General features: G+C 35.7%; 3 protein-coding genes and 1 long non-coding RNA gene across 8 annotated transcripts; 2 read left to right on the top strand and 2 right to left on the bottom strand.

Annotated features, from left to right (window-relative positions):
• The first annotated feature begins 313 nt into the window (after positions 1 to 313).
• On the top strand, positions 314 to 3,097 carry LOC106418145 (peroxisomal (S)-2-hydroxy-acid oxidase GLO2). Of its 4 annotated transcripts, none has more exons than XM_013858800.3 (12): positions 314 to 756; positions 870 to 1,009; positions 1,112 to 1,236; positions 1,333 to 1,379; positions 1,457 to 1,534; positions 1,623 to 1,747; positions 1,851 to 1,917; positions 2,022 to 2,084; positions 2,186 to 2,255; positions 2,341 to 2,441; positions 2,515 to 2,619; positions 2,714 to 3,097. In XM_013858800.3, the coding sequence occupies exons 2-12, from the start codon at positions 873 to 875 to the stop codon at positions 2,897 to 2,899; spliced, it is 1,104 nt and encodes a 367-aa protein (XP_013714254.1). In that variant the 5' UTR covers positions 314 to 756; positions 870 to 872; the 3' UTR covers positions 2,900 to 3,097.
• On the bottom strand, positions 2,800 to 3,597 carry LOC106418148. Its single transcript, XR_001283618.3, has 2 exons — positions 3,407 to 3,597; positions 2,800 to 3,315 (listed from the first exon to the last, which is right to left on the bottom strand). It is a non-coding gene; the product is annotated as an uncharacterized LOC106418148 (long non-coding RNA).
• LOC106418144 (glycolate oxidase 1) lies at positions 3,414 to 5,861 on the top strand. 2 transcript variants are annotated; one of them, XM_013858798.3, is made up of 11 exons: positions 3,414 to 3,789; positions 3,891 to 4,015; positions 4,148 to 4,194; positions 4,295 to 4,372; positions 4,448 to 4,572; positions 4,681 to 4,747; positions 4,835 to 4,897; positions 4,982 to 5,051; positions 5,138 to 5,238; positions 5,312 to 5,416; positions 5,502 to 5,861. In XM_013858798.3, the coding sequence occupies exons 1-11, from the start codon at positions 3,653 to 3,655 to the stop codon at positions 5,685 to 5,687; spliced, it is 1,104 nt and encodes a 367-aa protein (XP_013714252.1). In that variant the 5' UTR covers positions 3,414 to 3,652; the 3' UTR covers positions 5,688 to 5,861. The 2 variants fall into 2 exon arrangements, with proteins under 2 accessions (XP_013714252.1, XP_013714253.1); XM_013858799.3 differs by having other exon boundaries at positions 3,678 to 3,793.
• A 96-nt stretch (positions 5,862 to 5,957) lies between these two features.
• On the bottom strand, positions 5,958 to 6,599 carry LOC106418147. Its single transcript, XM_013858802.3, has 2 exons — positions 6,320 to 6,599; positions 5,958 to 6,242 (listed from the first exon to the last, which is right to left on the bottom strand). Exons 1-2 carry the CDS (start codon positions 6,479 to 6,481, stop codon positions 6,174 to 6,176), a joined length of 231 nt encoding a protein of 76 aa, XP_013714256.1. The 5' UTR covers positions 6,482 to 6,599; the 3' UTR covers positions 5,958 to 6,173.
• Between the last annotated feature and the right edge of the window lie 12,150 nt (positions 6,600 to 18,749).

The following is an 18,749-nucleotide window of genomic DNA, read 5'->3' as shown; positions in this document are numbered from 1 at the left end:
TTCGATTACAAGAAAGAAGGATAATATTTACGCTAAAATATAAATTTCGGGTTTTCGGGCCGGCCCTAGCCCAAACGGACTTAAGCCCAAAATACTCAAAGCCCAAATGGGCTTAGCCCGAAAGGCCCAATTTTTTTGGGCTTATACAGCTAAGCCCAAGCCCGGTAATTTTTAGGGCTGGGCGGGCTCGGGCTACGGGCTTCGGCCCTAATTGAGATGTCTAAATTTAGTCAAATAAAAGCCCATTACGTTTGGACTTTTAAGCTTCTTTTAAAACATATTAACGCCTTTGTGACAAAAAAAAAAAAAAAACATATTAACGCCCACGAAAGCACGCTTTTACATTTTGTTTTCTCTCAGTTTTCATCAATGATTCATCTACTCTTGAATTTATCTTCTTTCAGAAAAGAAATAAAATGATTGGTTTATGGAAATAATAACTTTTTCCTCGAGAAAGTGAACGATAATACGAATGAAAAAGCTAAGGATCACACGAGTTGCTATTGTGGATTAGAAACACAACCCATCTCATCTTTGTCCGTATCTCCTCAACCATTCTTCACCTCCAACTTCTCATCCATATTAAAAAAAGATGTTACAAACTAATACATGACAAATATATAACATTTAAATAACGATAAAATAATTTTTTTTTTTTTGTGAAAAACCGATAAAATAATTGGATATATAGTTTAAGCTCTTGTTACAGTCACCCTTCATCTCTTCCGAGACCTCTCCATTCCCATTCCCATCAAGGTGTGTGAGTTTCTGTGCTTAAGACCAGACAGAGAGTTAGAATCTGTAGCTATGACTATGTCTGAATTCTACAAAAGATGACTAACTCAAGTCTTTTTTACTCTTTTTGACAGAAAATGGAGATCACAAACGTTACCGAGTATGAAGCGATTGCAAAGGAGAAGTTGCCTAAGATGGTATATGACTACTATGCCTCTGGTGCAGAGGACCAATGGACTCTTCAAGAGAACAGAAACGCTTTCGCTAGGATCCTGTAAGCTTTCTTTTCTTTAAGATAATATTTTACTTTTTTGTTACTGGTTTCACAAGAGATGTGATTTGATATATAAGATACCTTGTGGAATGTTTTTGACAGCTTCCGGCCTAGGATTCTGATTGATGTGAGCAAGATTGATATGACCACAACCGTCTTGGGTTTCAAGATCTCCATGCCAATCATGGTTGCTCCTACTGCCATGCAGAAGATGGCTCATCCTGAAGGTAAAAAAAACATCTGCTAATGGAAACATTTGTAGAAACCGAGTTGTTGTAGAGACAAAGACTATAAGGATGTACTAATGGAAAAAATTAATACAGGGGAATATGCTACGGCTAGAGCTGCGTCTGCTGCTGGAACCATCATGGTATATTATTCATATTTGTCACAAAATGTTTTTCATCCAAAACAAGACTTTGAATCTTTTATTCCATGGTTTTGTAGACACTTTCTTCATGGGCTACTTCCAGCGTTGAAGAAGTTGCTTCCACAGGGCCAGGGATCCGATTCTTCCAGCTCTATGTAAGTCATCTAGGCAGCTTGTTGCACACAACCTGACAAAACCTGGTCACATGTGATGATTCACACGTTATGATATTGTTCTGAGTAGGTATACAAGAACAGGAAAGTGGTTGAGCAGCTCGTGAGAAGAGCCGAGAAGGCAGGGTTTAAAGCCATTGCTCTCACTGTAGACACCCCAAGGCTAGGTCGCAGAGAGTCTGATATCAAGAACAGGTAAAGCCACTCCAACTGAGATGTGATAAGAGTTAACTTGATTCAAACATGCAAACAGTAGCTAAAAACTGTAGAGTAACAATGTGCGTTTTTTCTACTACAGATTTACTTTGCCTCCAAACTTGACATTGAAGAACTTTGAAGGTCTTGACCTCGGAAAGATGGACGAGGTAAGCATCCATCAGATACTATCTAGCATTATAGTCTGAAGACGAGCAATGATCCACTATTGTTTCCTGATATTTACTTGAACTTGTTGTGTTGTAACCTGCAGGCCAATGACTCTGGCTTGGCTTCATATGTTGCTGGTCAAATTGACCGTACCTTGAGTTGGAAGGTAAGAGAATCCAAACAAATCTTAAGATAACATAGCAAAACAGAGTATTTGAAAAAAAAAAAGTCAATTCAGACCTCACTAACTTTCATGTACACAAACAGGATGTCCAGTGGCTCCAGACAATCACTAGCATGCCGATTCTTGTCAAGGGTGTTCTTACAGGAGAGGATGGTTAGTTACCATCTGACAAACCAATGTTTTCATTACTTTAGTAAGAAAAAACCTAACCAGGTCAACGATTCTTATCCTATTGCAGCAAGGATAGCGATACAAGCTGGAGCAGCAGGGATCATTGTGTCAAACCATGGAGCACGCCAGCTTGACTATGTCCCAGCCACTATCTCAGCCCTTGAAGAGGTATAAATGCCAAATGGTGTACTCATATAAGTGCTTTTAGTCAGCAATTTCAGAATCGCTCTCCTCTTTTCAGGTTGTCAAAGCGACACAAGGACGAGTTCCTGTCTTCTTAGATGGTGGTGTTCGACGTGGAACTGATGTCTTCAAGGCACTTGCACTTGGAGCTTCCGGGATATTCGTAAGCATCATATTATATTTCAATTCACCAGAAAAAGTGCTATAAACCATTGACTGTTATAACACTGTTTGTGTAATTGCTCTCTGAATCTCAGATTGGTAGACCCGTGGTGTTCTCACTTGCTGCTGAAGGAGAAGCTGGAGTCAGAAAAGTGCTTCAAATGTTACGCGATGAGTTCGAGCTAACCATGGCGTTAAGTGGGTGCAGGTCTCTCAGTGAGATCACTCGCAACCACATTATCACCGAGTGGGAAACTCCACGCCATTTGCCCAAGTTATAGAGAGGCAAACAAACAAGAACCAACATACCAGAGAACAGCAACAACACAGAGCTATGCAAATGGATTATAAACCTATTGATATTCTTGTGATTGATCACTTTGGCTATTTATTTCAAAAGACTTGTCTCTCCTTGTATCCAAAATACAAAACAATGACTAGAGATTCCCTGTAATGCTATTTGCCTACTTCTACCTTCAGTCCCATTCTTCTTCCTTATACAATAGACACCACTAGCATTCGGTTCACAAATCACAGTATAACCATCATCAAAAGTCAAACACAATAGTAAAGACTAAAGAGAGCCAGAGAGGTTAATGGGCTCTACCTACCATAGAAATGTCCAAGCAAGATTGGGCTTGAACGTTACCATTAGGTTTATTGCTTCCACTTTCATCATCTCTTGGATTTATATGTCCTTCAAAAAAAGAAAAGAAAAACAATTGGCTGATGAATTACTATTTACTTATTTAAGAACGATAATATGAAAGAAAAACTAAGGAACACACAAGTTGCTTGTGAATTAGACACACACTATCCCGTCTCATCTTTGTCCGTATCTCCTGATCCATTCTTCACCTTTAGAACCTCATCCATTGCCAACAATTTTTCAACTGTCACAACACACAAAATACTTTAACTCTAAACCAGATATATAAACTTTAGGATATATATAATAAAAAAAAATTATATAAGGTTTCTTTGCCACTCACAACACCTTCATCTCTCTCTTCCGTGAGGCTCAGTTTGGAAAAATGGAGATTACTAACGTTACCGAGTATGAAGCGATTGCAAAGGAGAAGTTGCCTAAGATGGTATATGACTACTATGCCTCTGGTGCAGAGGACCAGTGGACTCTTCAAGAGAACCGAAACGCTTTCGCTAGGATCCTGTGAGTTTTTTTTTTACGGTCTAGATATAAGACAACACTTTTTGTTATTGGTTTTGCAAGAGACGTGAATCTGATATACATACCCTGGGATGTGTAAACAGCTTCCGGCCTCGGATTCTGATTGATGTGAGCAAGATTGATATGACAACAACCATCTTGGGTTTCAAGATCTCCATGCCGATCATGGTTGCTCCTACTGCCATGCAAAAGATGGCTCACCCGGAAGGTAACGATGTCTGCTTTCTCTTGAAACATTCTGTACAAAGAAGTTACGTAGAGAGTAGAAACTAGTTTTTAGTATCGTTAGAAACAAAGACTAAGGCTTAGCTCTAACGACTGTTACTGGGAAATAATACAGGGGAATATGCTACGGCTAGAGCTGCATCTGCTGCTGGAACCATCATGGTATGTTATTACATCACTACGAAGGGTACTTAAAACCTCTTTCATCTTAAAATCTATAAATACCCATGTCTCTGGTTTGGTTTGTTCCATGATGCTTCAGACACTGTCGTCATGGGCTACTTCCAGTGTTGAAGAGGTTGCTTCCACAGGACCAGGGATTCGTTTCTTCCAACTCTATGTAAGCAATCTTACTCGCTTGTCGATAAATCTGGTCGCACTTGATGATTTACACGCTATGTTTGTTCTGAGTTAGGTATACAAGAACAGGAAAGTGGTTGAGCAGCTCGTGAGAAGAGCCGAGAGGGCGGGGTTCAAAGCCATTGCTCTCACTGTAGACACCCCAAGGCTAGGCCGAAGAGAGTCTGATATCAAGAACAGGTAAAGCCAAGTCAGTTCAAAAGTGACAAGAGCTGACTGTAAATTAATATACGAATACAAAGCCAGAACGTATAAATAAATTGATTGCTCTGCGTTCTCCTGCTACAGATTCACTTTGCCTCCAAACCTGACATTGAAGAACTTTGAAGGTCTCGACCTCGGAAAGATGGACGAGGTAAGCATCCATCAGATACTATCTAGCATTATAGTCTGAATATGATTCTCAAAAGGTTTCCTGAGCTTCTTTTGTTTCCACCTGCAGGCCAATGACTCTGGTTTGGCCTCATACGTTGCTGGCCAAATTGACCGTACCTTAAGCTGGAAGGTGCGAGAGTACAATAGTTTAAAATACAGACACCAAACAGAAACTTGATCTAGGACAGCTTTAACTTTTCATTTACACAAACAGGATGTCCAGTGGCTCCAGACAATCACTAGCATGCCGATTCTTGTCAAGGGTGTTATTACAGGAGAGGATGGTTAGTTACCATCCGACAAACAAATTTTTATCACTTTAGTTTCACAATAAAACCTAACCAGTTCAACTATACTTATCCTCTTGCAGCAAGGATAGCGATTCAAGCTGGTGCAGCAGGGATCATTGTGTCTAACCATGGAGCTCGCCAGCTTGACTATGTTCCCGCAACAATCTCAGCCCTTGAAGAGGTATAAATGCCAAATGGTGTTCTCATACAAGTGTTTTCCGTCAGCAACCTCAGCATTGTTCTCCTCTGTTCAGGTTGTCAAAGCGACACAAGGACGAATCCCTGTCTTCTTGGACGGGGGTGTTCGTCGTGGCACAGATGTCTTCAAGGCACTTGCACTTGGAGCCTCGGGGATCTTTGTAAGCATCATATTTCCAAATTACCAGAAAGCTACTTGAAACCATTAACAGTAAATAAAGCATTTGTACGCACTCTCAATATCAGATTGGAAGACCAGTGGTGTTCTCACTTGCTGCGGAAGGAGAGGCTGGAGTCAGAAAGGTGCTTCAAATGCTACGTGATGAGTTCGAGCTGACCATGGCACTAAGTGGGTGCAGGTCTCTCAAGGAAATCACCCGTAACCACATCACCACCGAATGGGACACTCCCCGCCCTTCAGCAAGGTTATAGAGAGACCAAAACCATCCAGAGAAAGAGCAACAATACAGAACTTTGGTTTCTTCCATTCTTCAGATTGGTCACTTGGCTTTCTACTTTGCTATCTATCTCAAAACTTGTTTCTCCCTATATTGAATCATATACAATGCCCTAAAGATTCTGTAAAATGCTACTTGGCTTCCTCTACCTACAGTCCATTCCTCCAATCAACAGATACGAAACGAAAACAAATACACTACTGAAACCATTAAACTAGCTATCATCACCTCCTATGGCGTAGAATTCAACTGAAACTCATGAATTTATATCAGTTTCTTGTGATTCCAAAAAGATCTAAATGAACATGTACATGGCAAGTGTATATAGTAATGGCATCTAATTGCTTACATTGAAGAATTAAACAGAGTGACATTCACAAGAGGAAAGCTAGGCACAGCATTGCTGTGTACAAAGCACATACGTTCTACAGAAACATGCACGACTTTGATTATTTTCAATCTAAAACGGCCATATGTCAGATCCACCGGGCTTCTCGACCAGAATCCGATTGTACTCCGGCCTTGCCGTCTGCACAAAACTCAGATCAAAATCAGAAAAATGCGATACAGATTCAAAATTTACCTACGATCGTTAAGTGAATCTACCAGATCTTTGAAGATGAGGTAGGCTATAATGAAGAACATCACAAACAGGATCTCAAACTCAGCTAATCGGAACAGAGAAAACACTGAGTCAACGAACCGAGTCAGATAGGAGTCGTCCCTCCTCATACCGATCCGATTAGTTCCAGCACGCCGGCCGATCATCCTCTCCCGTCGGCTTTGATCACGGACCACACCGTCGCTCCTCGTTTGTTAACCGTCGAGGAAGAAAACGAAGAAGGTGCTCCTGGGCCAGAGAAGTTCCAATGGGCCTTGTATCACTAAAAGCCTTCTACAACTTATTAAAGAGCCCCCCAATAATAGATGGTCTAAGAAACGATAAGTTGTTCACCAAGCTATAGCAAAAACAGCAGGTTTGTTTACAACGCTAACGTCGTCGTATTGTTCGGAAGAAGGGATGAGATAGTAGCATGTTCTCTGTTGGTTGCGTTACTTGTCACATGCAACGATCTTGAATTTTAAGAAGTTTTAAACATGTTACTACTATAAAATCTTGACAAAAGGGATTTATATAATTTAAGGATACAAAACTTATGTATACAGTATAGTACATATTAAATTTTACAGACCAAAACTAATTACGTCTAGAACAGGTCATGATCACTTGGCAGTACATACTGAGTTTTGGCAGCCTTATTGAATTGAGTAGCAGACAATTGTTTTGATCACTGATCAAAAGTTGTAGACTAGTCCCATTGTGGCGGCTGATTGATTTTGGCGGCCTTTTCTCTTCTCTCTTTGTTCTCTTGACCTTATCAGGTTTTTCAGTTTCAAACTCGGAAGTAAGTCATGACAAGTGTCGTTTTCATGTCATTAAAGAGATGTGGAGAGAATGTTGAAGAGAGAAGATATGTTCTTCTTCTTCTTAATAAGTTAGTGCCCTATGAGACTGGGTTTGTGGTTAACGTTGACGGTCACGTGGTTATGTCCTTCTCGGCCCTCGAATCCTCTAATACGTCCAGAGGCTCTTGCGCGTGGCTGATTGTGACATTTTATCTCTTTCGGGAATATGACGATTGTGATTGAAAGCTATTTGATTTAAGTACGTTAACTCCAAAATTATATAGAAAGAGAATTGGTCTGGTTTATCCATTTTGTGGCTTTCAAGTTTCAATCATGTGCTAAGTTTTCAATTTCATATCATCTTAAGCGGTCCATGGTGGCTTGCTTCCAGACATGTTTTTCTCGCGATAATGCAAGATATGGAAACTTGTTATAACAATATCTAATTGTAATAGCATCGTCCTATATGAAACTTCGTGGATAACGTTTTGAAACAGCATATATACTTTTACCCCCAAAAAAATAGCATAGATATATATATATATATATATATCTCCTCTGATTTCCAAGTTTAAATCACACTCATATACTATTATATATATATAGCTTGGTAGCTGGTGTAGATCTTGGGCCAAAACCTTGACTAATATGTGAATCATGTAGAAAGTTGGATATTCTTGTCACTTGAGACATCTATTGTGGCAAGAAGAAGGACAAACTAGAGACGAACTAATAGTCAAGGTTTAGTTGGGATTTGATTTAGATACTTTCACGTTATAAAAAGAAAAAAAAATGTTTATTCTGATATTGATCGAAATATTATAACAACAACTAATAAAAAGGATAATAGGTAACATCTTAATCAGCGTATGTGTGATATTCACGTGAACATTGAAAGAGTATGATGTTAAGAGTGAGATGTTTTTTTTTTGAAAAAGGGCATTTAAGAGTGAGATGTTGATATAATATAATGCATAAAACAATTTTTAAAATGTGTATTATAGTGTATAGTAATATTATTAAATAACATCATAAATATGTTTTAAAAAAAAAAACATGATTGGCCTATCCTAACGCCGAAAGGTCGACCTCCGCACAACACAAAATCCCTCAGCTGTTTAATGCTGTTGGTTTCTTTCTAGGGAGCGTTACACTGTATTTCCGCATAAATAAATGTTTATATTCAGCATCAAATACGTATTCAAATGTATCGCTTAATTAATTTATAAAGAAAGGTTGATGATATCCAAGAAAAATTCGTATCTATATTATTGGATCTTACATGACACTAATATATGGTAGTTACTAGTTAGTTAGGATAGTGTGTATATAAACTATAAAGTATATGCTAAAGTTTAGGAAGTATAGTGATGTGGCGTGCATTATTGGCGTTTATCTTTTATAGAATATATGAGGCACGAATATAGTGGTATACATCATCTTGTTCGTCACTCTACCCAATTTTCACATTAAGAAAAAAAAAACAATTAATTTGGATTTCTTTTATTTTCTGTTTGCTGCAATAATTAATTTATCGCTTTTATCCACAGTAAAGATCTTCCATAAAAGATAAACGCCCTACATGATTGTACGAACACGCGCGTGCCCCATGTAAGATCAAGCGAGGGAGAATTCGTGGGATATCTATAAGAGGTAACAAAATGTATAATATAGCCATGCTGTAGTACGGATCCATCGAAGTGACAGATTTTGTCAAAAATTGACGAAAATCACCCTGCAAGCGCGTATGCGTGTGGAAACCGACGGAATGTAATATTCATGTGCTTAATTGCATTGTACTAAACATACGGGTAGAATAATCTCACATTTATGTCCTAACACCAAACTTAATTATTTAAAATATTATAATTTCTCGTCCGGTTTGAAACTAAACTCTAAATTGCAAGTATTCGAAGCATCAGTAACAAGTGCAGGGGAGTTATGAATAACGGGGTGGTAGCCACCAAAACAGATATTCTCCATATTTGGCTTGTGAATAAATGCCAAAATAGACTATAATATCGTCAATGTAGTATGAGCATATTAACACACTGTAATTTTGTTTAGGTTCCACTCTCCTACGCGAAAGTGAATAAGTTCCCACGCATTGAGTGTCTGGTATGAGAGTTATTGAGCCATATCAAATAGGAAACCTGTAGAAAATATGTAGTTTTAAAGACAAGAGAATAAACAAAAGCTTAGGTGTTGCATTACAAAGAAATGCATAAGGTTGGGTTCAAAAAAAAAGCATAACAAACATAAGTTACATGTGCAGAGAAACTAGAAATATGGTGGCCGTAGGAGGCACCACAACATATATGTGGGCATTTATGTTGGTGGAATACACGGGAAGGAGACCATACTATATTCAATGTAGTATGGATAGATCATTAAAAACCAGCACAGCTCATACAACTTCTTGGTCATCCACCGCAAATTGAAGTAATTGTTTATTCTTTTTTTCATGTTGGTTTATACCCTGTCTGAAACAAGTGTTCTGGCAAACCGAACTCCTCCATCCTGTCAATGGAAAGAAAGTGGATATAAGGGCAATTATATTAACGAACCCACGTCAGACACAAAGTAAGATAATGAAACTATAGAACTAGTCCAATTGGCAAGCGCCCAAATTTTTTTTAGCTTACATGATGCTATACTACATAAACATAAGTATAGTCAGTGTGGGAAATCTAGCGAAGATTAGGTTATACAATTTAGTCACATTATTTACAATACAAAATACAAATATGCAACACGGTATACAAATATGCACGATAATATATTTGATTTACACAGCAAAAGGACACATCGTATTCAATTGCAGACATGAATTGGACAAATCAAAGGGGATACATATGCAGCAAAAAAATCGCCTATACTACATTACTTTATCGAATAGTCTATTAAAGTCCATGTATGTAACTGTGAAACAGTTTAGAAAGTATCTTCCTACTCAGCGGATGATCACCCCTTTCGTACAGATCTGCAATATATTGCAGAGTGTAGTGTCAATTTCAAAACCTCACCAGGTTTTCTCAGAAAGTAATTTTAGAGTGGTATAATGCTACGAAATTGAACTTGCTTCCGTTGATGCTTTTGCGTTTCCCTCTGAAATTTGGCCGTCTACGCCACTTACCACCGGCTTCTGTACCCAAAATCGACCGGATTTTTAACTATTGCGCCAAAGGTTAACGCTCTCCAAATATTTCTTTTTTGTTGCTTTGTTTGGTTTAGAACATGAGTGGTAACTGTTCAGATTACTGGAGTAAGGAAAATGGAAAAAGCGGTGGGCTCGAGGGTTTTTCACGCACAATATGGGGCATGATTGTCATTATACATAAATAAAGAGCCTATATCATAGCCTAACATATGCTATGGTTAGAATCTTAGTTTCGATTTTTGCTATTGTTATGCGTTCAAATTTCCCATCAAGTAACTCTCTGTTTTTATTTTGTTTTGTTGATATGCCATAATTTACTGTAGGGAGTATTTATTATTTATTACTCTGGTTTATGAGAAAGGGAGCAGTAATGAAAATTAAATTACTCCATTACTTAAAATTACCCCCTCTGTTCCTGAAAGTATGATGTTTTACATAATTTTTATTTTGTTCCAATATATAAGATGTTTTCATTTTTTTAGGTAACTTTTACTTTATTAAAAACTGTATACCCAATCATATATTAATAGTCTATTTTGTAATTGATTAAATACCATTAATTTATAGTTTTAATGATACTTTATAGACAAAAAGTAGTTTTCTTAATATGTGTGTTTCTACCTAAATATCTTATATTTAGGAACAGAGGGAGTATTAAATTTATTACTTTGGTCAACGAGAAATGGAACGGTAATGAATAGATAACCCTGTTTTGTATGTTGCCATACACTCGTTCGACTTTCGAATTTGAGGAGTCCAAATAGGCTTGGGCATAAAATCCATAACCCGAAATCCGAACCGAACCCGAACCGAAAAATCCGATCCGTACCCGGTCCGAACTATAAAAAATATCCGAATGGATCTTGTAAGGTGGTACAAAACATATCCGAACCCGAAGTGTTATTAACCAAACCCGAACGGGTAACCCGAAAAACCAAAAAAACCGAAAAATCCGAAAAAATATCCGAAGATACCGATCCGAATATCCAAAATAATATACAATAGAATTATATGAAATATGAATACATACTTCAAATATTCAATTTCATATTTATTTTGATATGGTATCTAAGAATAAGTATCTAAAATTTAAATAACTACCTTAAATACTTAATTATATATAAATAAGTATATATTTCTTATGTTTTGCTTTTAAATTTTAGATTTTATTTCGGGTACATCCAAACCGATTCGATATAACCCGAATCCAAATGATATATGATTACTTTATGAGTTCTATCATGTGATACAAAACCGATCCAAACTCGATGTGTCATATCCGAACTTGGCCCGTACTTACAAATTTACTAGAATTGGACCTAGGAGGTGTTATAAAAGAGAACCGAAATCCAAAAAATTTGACCCGAATGCCAACGGGTACCCGAATGCACAAGCCTAAGTCCAAATTTAGAAAATGACTAAGTCTTAGGGCCTGACTGGTGTAACCGCAGCGGCTGCGGATGTGGTTACAGAAGTTTGCAGAAATGGGTGGTTGCGGTTTTAAGCGTTTTTTAGAGATTTGTACGACTGGTACATCAGTTAGAAATTAGTGCGTTTGCGAGACTATTATGATTGGTAAACTACCAAATGCAACAGCTGTTAAATAATAAATTAACAATATTTACATTTTATATAGTTATAAAAATATTAAAAATCATAATACTATAATAAATATAATAAATATATTTATAAAATTATACTATTAAATTTGAAAATTATAGAAAATATTTTTGTTTTACAGTTTTATAATATAAATTAAAATATAATATGTATACATTTTACAATTTCTATTATTTCAATTTACTCTCCCGCAACCGTTCGCAACCGCAAACGTAGTTGGAACCAACTTTTGATTTTAAGAGGTTCAGAGCGGTTTGAAGTGATTTGTATTGTTTTTTGTGATTGTTTCAAAACGTCAAGAACCTGTTGTTGCGAGTAGTTTGAGGGAAACAAGTCATGCCCTTGCTAAATTGTTTGAGATAGTAGTGACAAGAATATTTACATGAATCAGTAGTTTCGATAGAGATCATAAGGCGACACAGCCTGTTTGTTTCCAAGAAAATCGGCATATTTAGCTAGGGTGACAATTAATTATAATATATACAGAGCTCTAACCATTTATATACATGTATGCATTTATATGCACTTTAGTTTAATTTACACGGGGTTTTAAATTCTTTATAAATGTAAACACACACATATATGTGAAAATTGTGTATATATTTTGAGTGAACATCTAATTGTCTTGACTTTTCGATACATGGTTCGAATGTTTCCAGACCGTTTATTTCACAGTTTTAAGAACAACTTTCATTTAGATCCACAGTAACAAATGTAAGAGTTCTTTTTTTTTTTTTTTTTTTTGAAAAGGCTTTCCAACAAATGTAAGAGTTCAATAAACAATAGCTAGCTAAAATGCTGTATGCACTTTGATATTAAAATTCGAATAGCTGAAGCACCAGGGTCCTCTGGAGCATTTCTTGTCAGTCTTTAGTATATTATTATATTTTATCATTGGACAGATCAATTCACTTTAGCATTTGGTAGTTTTGATTCGATGGTTCGTCTATCTTATTAAAATAGAAAAAAATAAAATTACTTTAAATTTTTGTTTCGCAACATAGATAGTTAAAAAAATAGTGATGTTTAGAAACATAAGTAGCAATAAATTGGAAAAAAGTAATGGGCTTATACTATTAAAAAAATTGGAAATTCATTACATTATATTAAAAAATAATAAATTTATGTTACTTGATATATATATTCAAATCAATAATAATTTAAAATTGATTTATATCAAAAATTCATTCAAAATGTACATATATTCAAAAAAAGTAATTGACTTATGCTATTAAAAAAATTAGAAGTCCATTACATTATATTAAAAAGTAATGTGTTTATGTTACTTGATATACATATTCAAATCAAAATAATTATTTAAAATTGTTTTATATCAAAAATTCATTCAAAAATGTACATATATTCAAAATATGATTTTTACTAACATATTTTCCAATAACCATTATAAAGTTGTTTTCAATATATATAAGAAAAATACAGTACAAAACCCAATTTCAAACACCAACTTAAATTATGGTTTTTATATTAAAAATATAATATATGTGATTTTTTATATGATTGTGCGTATAAAATATTATTAATTATAAGAAAACTTATTTGATGGTACATATAAAATAAGATTAATTATATGATAACACATATTTTTGTAACCTATGATGACACATATAGGATATATAATAGTGATTAGGGGTGGGCGTTCGGGTTCATTTTCGAGTCTGTTTGGGATTTCGTGTTCGGTTCAGATCTTTGAGGATTCGGTTCAGATTTAAATAACGAATTTAAATTGGTTTGGTTTAAATATTTGGATAGAGAATTAATAATTATTTGAGTATTTTTGGAGTTTTGAGTATATTTAAACAATTTTAGATATTTACGTTTGATTATTTGTATATATTTTCAAGTATTTAAACAAACTTAAAAATATCATATATATTCTGGATGTTTTTATATATATTAAATCTAAAAATAATTAATATATATAAATATATAAATATATTTTGGAAACTCAAAATACTTTGGTTCGGATCGGATTATGTTTCATTTTTTCAAATACCAAAATTTTGAATAATTCAGATACTTAATCAATTTCGGTTCGGATTTGGTACTACTTATTCGGATTGGGATCGGTTAGATTCTTCGAATTCGAGTTTTTTGCCCAACCCTAAATAGTGCATAAAAACAAACGACATCATATTTTTTAAAAAATACACTTGCGCAGACGCGCGGATCAAAATCTAGTTATAATTAAAATTTGCTGCAGTCTGCCACGTGGTTTTCCTCGCATAGAAAATGTAAATACTCCCTCCGTTTCTTATTGTAATTAGTTTAAGGAAAATTCTTTTGTTTCAAAATGTAAGTAGTTTCCAAATATCTAGATAACTTTTACATTTATTGGATATAGTGTAACCAATCAAATAATATCAATTTTTTTATAATTGGTTGAACTAATTAATTAAATTTTTTTTAAGTACCAATTTTCTTAATATTAGTGTTTTTAGTATAAACTATTTACATTGTGAAACTGAGGAAGAATATTATTTTACCGATATATACGTCAAACTATACGACACATATTGTCGATGAGAATATCCTTTGGACATTTCGGTGAGGGTTTGAGCTTAATCATTTGATGCTTTATGGATGATTTGACCATAATTGTAAATTTCTTACTTCAAAGTTAAAGCAATCAACATTAGTATTTGACTATTTGCTAACAAAACTTGAATAAATTCAAGTCCATTATCGTTTTTAAGTTCATTAGTTAACCTTATACTATACTGTGTTTCGTTTTTCTGTAAAAGATTGCTCAAAAAATCTTTGGTGTTTCGTCATTTTCGCTGACATTTATTTTTGTCTTACACTTGTTTGCATCTATATATATAATTCTTTATTCCAAATTTTCCAGTTTTTATAACTAAGAGAAGGACAAAAAAAAACTCATAATTAAACATTATTTGTTGGTTCATAAAAAACATTATTTGGTGGTTCAAAAAAAAACATTATTTGTTGGGGTCTCTGTCTCTCATATTCGACGAAGAGCCAAATTAAGCGCCGCAAATTACTCAATGGTATAATTCACAAGAGTGAACATTAACGCAGAAAACAAAAGAGAGAGAGAGAGAGAGAGAGATATGTATAAAAGACCATGTTTACTCTACTCCATATAGATACATTGTTTTTAGCTAGCTAGGTTATCAATAATGAAAAACTATGAACATGTAATGATAATCAGTACAAGTGATTGAATGGTATATGAGTTTTTCTGACTTTTCATTTTTTGATTTCAGTCATCCAAGCGCATAATCATGTTAAATTACTCCACTATTATATCAGCTTTATAACAACAACAAAATAAATCATACAAAGGAACGCTCGTTATTGGAAATGATATGTTCTCTTACCAAAAGGAATGATATATTAACCAGCGTCGCTGGCCCAGATGGTCTTGAGGGGAGATAAAAATCCCCAATACGGACCACGCGGGTTCGATACGCTGGTCAGGCAATTGGAGTATCTAATTCCCCATAGTACCAAATGATTCGCCTCGCGCCGAGGGTTACCCCTGGGGGTGGAAGTCCCTCCGGGTTAAACAAAAAAAAAAAAAAAAAAAAAGGAATGATATACAATTATATGTCCACTACTTACCCAATGTACAACGCTCGTTATTGTATTATAACAATAAAAACAAGATTTCTATAGTTTTTTCTTCAAATAAATAGATTGGACCATCATATCACTATGGGAAGGCCAGTCTTCGCCATACTAGAATGGATACAAAGTTTTGCCGAGTGTCGACATACATGTCACCAAACTCTACCGTTGTGGGAATAATATAAAAACATTGTCACATATTTTATATGGAACTTAACAATACCAACCACATGCGTGACGCTTTCTATATTGGTCAAGAACCTTTCAAAATAAATTCATAAGATAATTTTATTTATAATAAACAAAAAAAATCACATGTTAACATATAGTTCCGCGAATCACAATGCCGGATTCGCGGTCTGAATAAGGTAAGAGTAAGTAGTAACTGCCATTATAAATGGAAAACATAAGTGCCAACCTTCCACTAAAGGAAAGTGGTTAGACTTCAATTAGTTGGGAGAAAAGCCACCTTCTACTTTGGGTAAGTAGTGAACATAAACTTGTATCATTATATTCCCTCACATAATGAAATTTTTGCTATTGTAAACGTAAATACTGACACGTGAACGGCCAAAATGAGCTGTCTAAGTATTATAATTCAGATGGAACCACCCCTATCGTTTCGTCATCCAATGATGTTTCCGATTAAGTTTTTGCATCGAGTGAACCACTTTTGACCAAGACAAGCAGTGAACTTCATTTATTCTCTTTTTATATTTCAGTTTTGAAAGATAGTTCTTGTTAAAACTTTCAAATATAACACCAGGGAGGATTTTTTTTTTTTGACAACACCAGGAAAGATTTTGATAAAAAAAAACACCGTGGAGGATACTTAGAGTCTCTACAAATATCATATGTACACTTGTATTTATGCGACTTACACCTTGAATCTACTGGGATCTAACTTGCTTGAACAAATCACAAAGCAATCAAGATAAGCATAAATCAACCCTAAGATTTTTTTTATCCGGTGTTTATCTCACATTCTCACTCCTCCAATCCGAAAAAGCAGCTAAGCTCACCAGAACTAGACTATGGAAATTCACTAGAACATTTCTATAAATATCATATGTACACTTGTGTTCATGTGACTTACGCCTTGAATCTATTGGGATCTAACTTGATTGGGCAAACCACAAAGCAATCAAGATAAGCATAAATCAACCCAAAGATTTTTTTATCCGGTGTTCATCTCACTCCTCCAATCCGAAAAGCAGCTATGCTCATCGGGACTAGACTCTAGAAATTCACTAGAACATTTCTAAATCCGAGCTCAAAATTATAACCCTAATCTCTCTTTTTTTTCTCTCTTGATCCTTCAACAAGAACATTCAATCGTCTCACTCTATCTCTTAGATGTTTCTATCCCTCGATTTACTAAAATAAAACTAATGAAAAACGATTTTGCATTTACACTACAAGAAAACAGCGCATACTGAGGGAAAAAATCGTCGTTATGTCGTCGGAATAACGTTATTCCGACGACATACCGACGAAACAAGTCTTCGGAAATAACTCCTCGGAAATTCATTTTTCCTCGGAAATCCCTCGGAATTTTCCGACGGAATTCCGAGGAAACAAATTTCCGAGGAAATTCCGAGGACCACCAGTTCGTCAGAAAGCTCCTCGGAATATACCGAGGGAGAACTTCGTCGGGATATTTCGATGGACTTTCCGAGGATCCAATCTTCGGAAGTTCCGACGAAATATTCCTCGGAATTTTCATCGGAAAATTCCGAGGAACGGGGTCCCTCGGAATATTCCGAGGAACATGTCCCTCGGTATATTCCGAGGAACATGTCCCTCGGTATATTCCGAGGAACATGTCCCTCGGTATATTCCGAAGAACATGTCCCTCGGTATATTCTGAGGAACGGGGTCCCTCGGTATATTCCGAGGGTTCAATTCCTCGGGATGTAAAAAATATTAATTTTTTTTAAAAAAATAAAATTTTTGAAATTTAAATTCGAAAATATAAAATTAAAATTAAAATTGAAATCATATTAATTAATATTCAAAGTTTCACAAATAAAAATAAAACATTCTGAGTTTTTGAAAAAAAAAAACTACGGGTCTGGCACGTCCGGGAACACCTCGTTCGGGTACATCCTCTGCATCATCTCCATCATTTGCTGGTTCAGCCTCCTCTGTGCCTCATAGCCCGCCTGTTGAGCCGCCATCTAGGTCTCCAACAAAGATATGCGATCATCCTTGTCCTTCAACTGAGCCGTAAGTACTTCTGGATCAACCGACCGGGTGCGACGACCCAAACCGACCAAACGTCCCTTCTTCTTTGGAACCAACTGAAATAGAAAATAGCCAAATTTACAAATTTAAATCAAGAAATAAATAAATTGAACTTTAAAAAAAAAGAACTTACGGGTTCAACGATTTCGTTGATTCGAAATCGGGATAAGTTGGTCGAAGCCGTCGAAGCGTCATCCTCGGTTTGAAGCTGAGACACTTCTTCTTGCACCTGAGTTTGGACCAGGCTGACCACTTCCCTCACAAGACCGTCATCAATCTGGCCGGTCTTCTTGTTGGTATACGCCATCTTCATTAGGGCGAGATCATCAACCGGCTCGCCATCATTTTCTTCCGCCTTGAAAAAAAACATAAATTAAAGAAACATTAGAAATTAGAAGAAATGGACAAAAAATAAAATTTTAAAACTTAAATAATTGAAGAAAAAGCGGCTGAACTTACCATGCGATCTCCGAGAGAGGCAATAGATTGAGCACCCAAGTTATGCTTGAAGACGCCATTCCCTTTACGGTCGCTCCTGCGGTTGGTGGAGTTGGTGGAAGAAGTTTCTTTCGTCTCTTCCTTATCTCTATGCGCACACAACTCCGTTCAGACCGTGTTGTTTATCGACTTTGGGACCTTTTAATAAAAAAAGAAAAAGAAAATAGTGTAATAAATTAAAAAATACTTTAATAAATTAAAAAATTGTTTAATAAATTAAATCGAACCTTATTGATTTCCCACTTCTTCTTCCACTCGTGGATCTGCTTCCCGTAGTTGTCCATAACTTTATGGACGAAGTGGTGATAGATAAAAAGCGTCTCATCGGAATTCCAGGTGAATTCTTGCTGAAAAAAAAAACACAATTAGTAAAAAAATTATATTAAAGATTAAAAATATAAGTAAAAAATTAGAATACTTACCGCAAACTGCCGAAACCACAGATGCTGCTTGTCGGTAGGGAAATCAGTGAAAGTCGGATGTCCCTTGTCG

This window comes from Brassica napus, chromosome C1, assembly GCF_020379485.1.
Source record: "Brassica napus cultivar Da-Ae chromosome C1, Da-Ae, whole genome shotgun sequence".
Taxonomy (NCBI): Eukaryota; Viridiplantae; Streptophyta; class Magnoliopsida; order Brassicales; family Brassicaceae; genus Brassica; species Brassica napus.
Note: the sequence above shows the minus strand (reverse complement) of the source record. Positions and strands in the feature narration are given on the sequence as shown.